Genomic DNA, 9,370 nt, shown 5'->3' with positions numbered 1-9,370 from the left:
AATACTTCTAAACCGCGCAATTAGCCTCTAAACTTGCATGTTTTTAAACCTCAAAAAGTTGCTTATTTCAAATGGAACCCCCTATTTTTTTTCTCAATTTCAAATTTAACGTCTCATTTTACGACAGTTTTTATAAGGTGCCCTAGTTCTGAGAAGCACCGTTTCTAAGCTATGTAACATGTACCCGACATGTTACCATGGAAACAAAAAACAAACGTCTGATTAAATGTAAATTTATTTAATAAGCATGTACTTCTCGTAACATCTCTATGCTTGTGAAATTCCTAAACGCATTTACTATTCGGTCTTTCATATCTTCTGCAGTAGTCGGAGGAGTTTGATATACCATATTTTTGATGTGACCCCATAGAAAAAAGTCCAATTTTGTTAAGTCTTGCGACCTATGTGGCCAAGAAACGGGACCGCCACGGCCGATCCATCTATATTTAAATTTACGATTAAGATAGTGTCTGACAGTTAATGCAAAATGTGAAGGAGCACCGTCATGTTGTAGCCACATATTTTCCTTTAAATGGGCAGGAATGTTCTGCAAAAGTTGAGGCAAATCATTTTGCAAAAAATGCAAATATGTGCCCCTGAAAGAAATGTGGCCCAAGTATAAAGTCACCCATAATACCACCCCAAACATTGACACTCCACTGTCGTTGAGTGTATATATATTGTAGTATATTGGCCAACGACTCTTTGCTTTTTTCTTGATCCAATAATAACTTCTTCTTGAAATCAAACGGCCTGTCTATAGGTCGGACACATTTTTCGATACTATCAAAAGCATTATCTTTAATTCTTTGCCTTATTATATCTTCCAGTTGCAAGGAGGCTTGTTCTGTGATAACAGGGGCTGGTCTAGATGTTAAATCAAAGTCCAGAACCTGTTCTAACAGAGAGTTTTGAGGCCTTGTTTGCCCAGTAATTTCACCCTTTAATGGCCAGGGCTGGTCACTAATCGCTTGTTCTTCAAGCTGTTCAATTTTTCGATTTAAGCGCTCTTGCCTCGATTCTAAGGATGACTTGAAGTGATTCGGTTCAAGTTCATCCTGCTCAGAGCCACTATTTTCTTCTTCCAATTCGTCCATTAATCTGGAAAACATTTCTTGAGGTGTTCATTATGAAATTAAACCGGTTTGTGTTGATTTTTCATTAGGTAATAATTTAGATTTTGTTCTATACCTGTTTTTCTTCCTCTTGGGTTCATCTTGTCTTTTATCAACGAAGTAATCTTTAAATCTGGCAGTTTTTGCTTCATCCTCTCCTTCTTCATCCTCTCCTTCTTCATCCTCGTCACTATCGTTCTCAAACAAATCGACATCCTCCTCTTCAGAATCAGAGTCGTTTGGGACTTTTGATGGCGGATTTTCTTCTTTTCCTATAACCGAATCGTTTTCAAGTTAAGTTACTACATTAATATTATAGTTTTCATCTTACGTAAAAACTCTTCCATTTCGTTTAATTTGAAGAATTCGTCATCGACCACCGACTCTTTATACTTCTTTAGGGGAGGTGAACAATCATCTTCATCTTCACTATCAGAGGCAGATTCATTATTGGAATTATCATCTTCAATGATTTCCTGTTCCGGTTCATCTGCAGCAGATGAGTTGCTTTCGTCGTCTGTGCTAAGCCCATTACTTAATTCCTTAGATAAGAAACTGAAAACCAATCTCTCTTTTGCAACGAGTAAAGCACTTATGTCTTTAACCATGTGCTCTACAATACTCGTGTTTTGCAGTTCCAATTGCTGCCATATCTGCTCCAAATCGAAATTTTCAACGATCAACTTTTTCAGGGCACTTAAAACTTTACTTTGAGGCACATTGCATACGATTTCTTCGCTTTTAGTGAAATCATATAAATCCTTTAAAGTTGACTTTAAACTACCGTATAACGCTTCATTGGAGTCATGGAAATTTGGTACATCTTCAATATGTTTTGAAAATGATTCAAGAAACGTTTCTAACCGGTTAGTCTCCATTTCTGATCCGTTTTCACCATTTCACCAACACGTACTTTCAAGGTTATGCTTACTTCTATTTATTTATGGTTATCCTTCTCTTTGTTCTTCTTCTTCTTTCCTTTCTCTACCTGGCTCTACCACTGATAGGTTATGTTAATGTACTTGTGGTGTACTATCCGCCACTTCTCAATTAGCAGCTCTATCCGAAACGCCATATATCTCACCGTAAAATATGCAGTTTCAGTTTCGATTCAAATAGCACTTCGAATCAGAGATGCCAGGTCTACCTATTTTTCGGTAGACCTACCGATTTGTCAAGAAACCTACCATCTACCGATACCATGCCAATTTCCGTGGATTACTTAAAATAATATAACATATTTCCATTCATGATCAAAGTAGATTCATGCAATCAAGCCCGCCATATAGATCATAAATATGATAAAATTATCTTTCATGGATCTTTTAATAGTGAAATCAGGTTCCCTACAACCCGATATTTCTGATGTTGCAATGATATTTCCAAATTTAATAAATTATAGTGAATTACAAGGTCTGGACACAGAATGACGTCTGCCGCGAAATGTTGAAGAAATTAAAAAAATTTCTGGAAATATTGAAGAGTTTTGGAGCCAAGTACAAATATTGAAATATGGAGCTGATACATTCGTGTTTCCAATTTTATTTGTAACCTGCTTATTCTACCTCACTCATCAGCCAAGTTGAACGGATATTTTCACAGGTTAATCTAATGAAAACTAAGTTGAGAAATAAGCTGAAAACGAGTACAATTTCATCTTTACTTCTCTACTGACTCATGTTTATTTTAATATTCCTGTAAGTTTAAAAATTTTGAAAAACGCGCGATTTTATGGAGCCTTTAATGATGAAAGAAAAATGAGTCTACCGATTTTCTACCGAAAAGTGTCGATCTTATCTACCGAAACTCGATTTTCGGACCTGGCAACCCTGCTTGGATTCTATGTACTCTATCCGCGGTGTCTAAGGCAGGGCCTCGCTCATATCTGTCTCTCCCTCTCTCTGTCGTCATCACACAACTCCATCAACGTTGTCACTAGGAGAGGAGTCCTGTGGCGAAATCTATCCGCCACTTCTCAACTAGCAGCTCCAACCGAAACGCCATATATCGCACCGCAGAACATCTGCGGCGTTTCGCTTCAAATGGCACTTCCACACGTACTCCGCGGTGTCCAAGGCAAGGCTTACCCATAGATAAAGACGAGTTCAATAGGTAGGCCCATAGAGAAAGTAAAACAATTATTTACTTATTTTAAATTTTTACTTACTCTATGGGTAGGCCCGAAACGAAACGCATGGTGCATCAACGCGCGCCATATACTGACTTATATTAAAATATTAGCATAAAACATAGCATTAAAATGCTATGTTTTTAAATTGAAATTGTTAAGTGGCAAGGAAAGCGAAATATTTTTTTGGCAAAAGCTATGAATGCTGCAAGATTTTATAAAGAGCACAAAATTGTGAATAAATGATTAGTGCATCAACCGAAAAAAGAAGAGTTGATTTCATCCTCCAACTAAAAAGTTCTGGTAGTTTTTGTATCACGACACTGAAGAATTCACCACTTTTCCAAAACGGCTGAACTCGATTGTTTAGTCAAGATATGAGTCTCACATAACTACGAATTCACAGCGAGTTTCACCAAAATACATCGTACCATTCTCCCGATATTTCAAAAAAGGTCAATTTTATGAAGAACTTTGACCATCAATAGCAGAGAAGTCAGACATTTTTTGTTAAGAAAAGTTGGGTCAGATCGTCTTCTTTTGATCCAGAGAATATCGCAGTACCTTTTTGATCATGAGCTTACGGGACACTGCATTTTTAGCTGCGAAACAGCATCTCCAACTTTACTCGTTTTTTCAAAAATAAATGCCAAACTGAGGACAACAGAAAAGTCTATTGCGCATTTAAAAAAGCCGTGAAAATATTTCGCTACCTATGAAACAAATTATACCCAATGAAATTTATACAAACTTCAATCTTTACTTGACTGCATTTGGAAGAAATAACTGTTAAACTCTGACCTGCATAAACAATCCCGACATTCGAAAAATATCCTGAAGATGATTCAAAATTGAAACTTTTTGTATTTATAAAACAGATTTTCCTTTATAAATGTACACAGAAGCGATCCTGTGCAAGTTCCTTAAGAAAAAAACATGCAAATTCAAAAATTTCTTGAAATTTCCCCGATGAAAACTGAAAATCGGAACTGATTAACTTATCAAGGAGACTTTCCCTTATAAACTCTATGCAACTTTCACTTTGCTTAGTTTGCTGATTTCTGAATAAATAAATGCCAAACGTCGGCATGCAAAAACAACTTCATCAACTAAACGCAATTTTGGAAAATTATTTAAAAATTGCATGAAGATGATGAAACTTAGGCACTTAGAAAGGACTATGCCCTATAAAATGTACCTAAAATTAACTTTATTGCTGCGCAACTTTTTTATGCACACGCTAACTACGACGTGCTTACTGAAATCAGTAATGCATTCGTGCAAATTCACGAACAGAAAAGCCTACGTACATATACAAGTTTAAACCAGAGACAATAATCCCTGGTCTCTGTTTAAACATACAAAAAAGTGGCTGGTTCATACGTTAACCATTATTTTTGGCAGTCTCTGATTAAACGCTTTTTCTCTATAAAAAGGGTTCGCCTAAGTTTCCTATGAATTGCACAAAGCGATAGGGAGTCCATCCACTTGAACAGGCCAATCTTGGTCTGGATTGGACAATGTAGAATTAATGATTTAGTTAGATAAAGCAACAAAATGCCCAACAAGGAAGAATAAGTGAATGAAGCGAAAATCGTACTAATGGGTTGGCAATGCTGTCCTGATCCAGACTTAATTGTGCGCAATCTATGATGAAAATGAAGAAATTAATGTATGAAACTTGAAAAAGAATTTGAAAATGACAAAGGCCCGCAAAAATTGAGTTACATAAAGAACTGATTGTAAATTCACCCCGTCCGAGTAAGTAGCCATTTAAAGAAAAAACTAAACTTTATTATTATTATAGGAATTTTACACCTCAATTATTACGTTCTACAATTCTATTTACTTAGCCTAGGGTCCCTTAACCTAATATTCAGAGTAAAAAAGGCATCCGTCTAAATTAAAACCACCGAAGTATTTTCACATATTTATTTCAAAATTTGTGGAAGTCCAATAGCCCTACAAATTTTTGCTGCTCGTCGCCGCTGTCAAGGCCAATGCTCGTCCTAGCGCGCCGTTAATCAACAAATTACGCGGTGAAACTCAACCAGTTGGTGAACCATTTTCTACCTTTTTTTATAAGTCGATTTCTTATATATAAAAATATACTGTGAGCAAATAGTGCACCTTCACTGATAGTTCGAATTGTCTGTTGGTGTCGGTTGGAATGTAACAAATCAATAATACAAAAAGCGCTCGAGGGGCGAGCAATGGGCTGACCGGCCGACGTCGAAATCACGGCAATTAGTCACAATACCGCTATTTATCCTACAATTATAAGAAAATTATATTTAACTGCACTTCACCATAATAATGTTTAAGTCCACTTCTTTTATACACATTTTATACGTTTCAGGGTTGATTCGGAGTCTCTCCGCACTAACTAAATTTATAAATCAAAACTGGGTTATTCTGGTGAAAAATCAACCAAGTTTCTATTGAAAACTAAACTTTCCAGGTTTCGTGCCGATTGCAAACAGTCACAAATGATGACAGCATATTTACAACTGTTTTGAGATCCAAATAATCCCGGAAACAGTGATGAAAATGCCTCATAATTTTGACACCAACAACCATTTGGTTCTTTCAAAGACGTTAAACCCCAACACCAAATTGGTCGTAATCTGATTTGGTGACAGATTTCATTCATAAGTGAACACCATTGAATGTTTTTAACACAAACGTTCTACGAAAAAATTCCAACGTTTGTTCAAAAATTATTAAAATGGCATAAAAAAACCCCGGTTTATAGATTCAACATACCAATAACTGCAAAAATACGATTTTTGAAATTAATTTTAATTATTTGAATCTCAAAATAGCAACATGCCAATTGGGCCCAGCCGAACTATAACACCAAATTTTGAGTGTTTCTAAATTGGTACAGTTGCTACCGAAATCCATTTAAAAACTTTTCAGGCGGTGCAGCTGTACGTAAATTAAAACTGAAAATTGTCCTTTGCCAAAAAAGCTAGTCTATGATCGCTGGGTACAAAATGTTGTTGTGTTAAAAAGGCGCGAACTGAATAGAAAGTAAAAGTTGCAAAAATGTAATAATTAATAATTAACTTAAAAATGGTTTCATTTTACTCTATTTTATTGAGGAAAACTGAATCATTTTTCCTCAACATCCTTAAAACTTTTTGATTAAATGTATTACACTAAAAATAGGACTAATTTTCACATTCTTTAATAACATTCAAAAGTCATTCATTGTCAAGCGTGGGATCACATACATCCCTTAAAAATATATAAGCATTATTAAAGAATGCGCATATTTACCAGAGAAAAAAATTTAACTAACATAAAATATGATATTTATACAAGTGAAAAGGACATCGCGACATGCCGTCCGCAAATGCTGATTTAAGAAAAGAGCGAACGCTCGATAAATCCACAACATGGATCTATCCGGCCGAATTTTGAGAAAGTTGCGATCTTCATATCTGACACAAATATGTACATAAACATCGTGGCTCAAAATGGAAAAATTACTAACAGCTGAGAACCGGCCAAACTTAAGTAAAGCCGATCCACAACACCGTGAAAAGGCAAATAAACCAACTCCCGCCTGAACGAGAAATGCGTTAAATATACAGCAACGTTCGAATGGATTTTCTTCAATGAACTCTTGATAATAAAATTACAATTATCAAATGAGGATCTCAAATTCGTTCATTGCTAGTACATAACTATACATTTTATGCGAACGCAAAGAGAAACTCATGATCAATACTTACATGATCAAAATATTTTTCTCCAACCAGGCGGAAGTCGGTTTGAAACAGTGAGAAAGCAGGGTGAGTTGTGATGTTAAATACTGAAACCGTTCCGATATGTATAAAGTGTCAACCAAAATAAAATAAAAACATGATCAATTCTGCTCGCGAAATATCGATGGTGAGCCCATTTTCGTCAGATTATTGCTAGTGGACCTCCGATGGTTCAGGTTTTGGAGTCAGATGGTTCGCTGTATTCTCCGGAGTACTTAGCGGCTAAAACAAAGAATTAACATTGGAAATCAAACATCAACAACCGTTACACATCATGGAATTTGTCCCAATTTTCTTCCCACATCTGGGGAAAAAAATACGGACAAAATTAGCGACACAACACAACTCAGTGCCGTGTAGACTTAACCTAACCAACCTTTAAATATGCGAGGAAATAAAAACTGAAAAACCACATGTCAGTCTCACATGCCAAGGTCAGAAGTACTCACTAGAGCATGGGGTGGAACCTGAACTTGCGGCCCCACAGAAGCAGTCGGCTGCGGAGCAGGTGGCGGTACACTTGGGGCGACTGTATGGGGCGCCTCATGTGTTGTCGTCGAATGCGCTTGCTGCACAGGAAGTGTTCCTGCGCCCGGGTAATATCCTCCATTTACACCCGCCGGAGACACTAAAACAGAAATAAAATTATAAAAAAATAAATAAACACCTAGACTTAAACAGCTAAAAACTCACAATTCACCTCATTCTTTTTAAGAAGTTACGGGGAATTACTTGACAAGAATGGAAAAGTGATTCAGAAAACTGTGTCGACATAGATAAGCAAATTGTAAACGATTATTATACGAAATTATTGACGCAAAAAGCGATCTTTCAAATATTTCTTTTAAAAATTATGAATCTTACCAAATTGCTTGTTTTGCTTTTCGTTTCATACATCCCTAATCCCTAAACTACCAAACATCTAAACCATCACTAAGCTACAAAAGACAATCGTATTATTATTTACCTACAGACAATGTCCAATACCGGTAAACCGGCTAATAGCAGATAGGCATTAAGTACTGCAAGTATTTATTTATATAATTCTTTTGGGAACTCAATTGAAAAGCCGAATTGTTCTCAACTGATTTAGAGGTCGATTGTAAAACTTCTATGTCTTTTAGTTCACCTTCGTTGCAATATGCATAAAACAACAGGTATATACGTAATGTTAATGAGAAAAGGGTTATTGGCAAATATGATCACATAGATAGATTTTATGAATTAAGTTTTTGTAAGAATTATTGATTTTCCTGCATTACCTAAACACCCCTGCAGAAATGATGCCAATTTTGAGGCATTTTTGAATCACCTTGAATATTTGCGTGCAGGTGACCAAAAAACTAAGCTGTTTACTTTTGATTCTCTATATTGATGCAATAACTTTGTTAAATTTGTAATTTCTGTACATTCTTTACGTTTACAGACTGAGCACTGTTTATAAGCAATAAACCGAAATAACGAAGAATTATTTAAACAATAATTGATTCTTATTGATTCAAATCAGATAAATATATTGATAATTAATACTTGACAGATTTTGTTCCTCCTTGGGGAATTCCTCCTTCAATTAATACAACAGCAAAGATCATAATAAATATTACCTGTACCTTCTGGATATTGGCCGGGTCCCATAAAGTATTCCTTATTCACGCAGTTCCTGAGACAATCAGGTATTCGACCCATAATTGCACGTCTAATTTCGCTGGCCGCCATCTCACGAAGCTCAGTGGCGCTAGCATCACTATAGAATGCAGCGTGAGGTGTGCACAGAACATTGGGGGCGTCTTTTAGCGGGCCGGTAAATACGTTGTAGGGTTCATTTTCGTGAACATCTAATGCAGCGGCTCTGATACGGCCTTGTTTCAGCGCTTGGGCTAAGGAATCATCATCCACAAGTCCACCTCTTGCTGTAAGTAATGTAAAACCGTTAATATTGCTATTGTACGACGGAAAATGAATAATGAACTCAGATAAAGTGGAAGGGGCGCTGGCCGACATTCTACAGGGTTATTCACGCTATACGGCACAGACGTTTGCGGCTAGCCCGTTTGTTTTTTGCAAAGTATTATTTGATTAATCCACAGACGCCTATCGGGTGCACATTTTAAAAATATTTTTGTAATGTACAGAGTGTCCCAAAAGCCCTCAAAGTATCAAAGTTGTGTTTTTCTAAATGAAATACCCTATATATTATTGCATTTTTGGATTCTCTGAGCAAAATAAGTGTTTGTTTTACTACGATTTATAATATCTAAATCTAATATTATTTTCATGTGTCAAATACTTTAGAATTATTTAAGTTATGTAAACGTAATTCGTAGTGTAGTGTAACAAGAAATCATATTTTA

General features: G+C 36.0%; 2 protein-coding genes across 8 annotated transcripts in view; both read right to left on the bottom strand.

Annotated features, from left to right (window-relative positions):
* The window catches only part of LOC109539521 (U3 small nucleolar ribonucleoprotein protein MPP10), a 3,667-nt gene extending 1,533 nt beyond the window's left edge, over positions 1-2,134 (bottom strand). Inside the window, exons 1-3 of the mRNA XM_019907302.2 lie at positions 1,447-2,134; positions 1,192-1,387; positions 691-1,101 (exon numbers count right to left, since the gene is read on the bottom strand). Coding sequence (XP_019762861.2) covers positions 691-1,101; positions 1,192-1,387; positions 1,447-1,993 — 1,154 coding nt within the window. The 5' untranslated portion in view covers positions 1,994-2,134. The remainder of the gene's footprint in view (positions 1-690; positions 1,102-1,191; positions 1,388-1,446) is intronic.
* A 3,026-nt stretch (positions 2,135-5,160) lies between these two features.
* LOC109539623 (C-terminal-binding protein) overlaps positions 5,161-9,370 on the bottom strand; it is a 13,576-nt gene continuing 9,366 nt past the window's right edge. For 2 of the 7 annotated variants that reach the window (XM_019907488.2, XM_048666552.1), the window contains exons 5-7: positions 8,624-8,929; positions 7,469-7,647; positions 5,161-7,241 (exon numbers count right to left, since the gene is read on the bottom strand). In XM_019907488.2, coding sequence (XP_019763047.1) covers positions 7,173-7,241; positions 7,469-7,647; positions 8,624-8,929 — 554 coding nt within the window. In that variant the 3' untranslated portion in view covers positions 5,161-7,172. Of the gene's footprint in view, positions 7,242-7,395; positions 7,648-7,883; positions 7,958-8,623; positions 8,930-9,370 lie in introns of those variants that run through there. The other 5 variants (XM_019907490.2, XM_019907491.2, XM_019907489.2 and 2 more) reach the window with 5 other exon arrangements.

Source organism: Dendroctonus ponderosae, unplaced genomic scaffold, assembly GCF_020466585.1.
Source record: "Dendroctonus ponderosae isolate FM_Combo_2020 unplaced genomic scaffold, Dpon_F_20191213v2 Dpon_F_20191213_5, whole genome shotgun sequence".
NCBI classification, from domain to species: Eukaryota; Metazoa; Arthropoda; class Insecta; order Coleoptera; family Curculionidae; genus Dendroctonus; species Dendroctonus ponderosae.
Note: the sequence above shows the minus strand (reverse complement) of the source record. Positions and strands in the feature narration are given on the sequence as shown.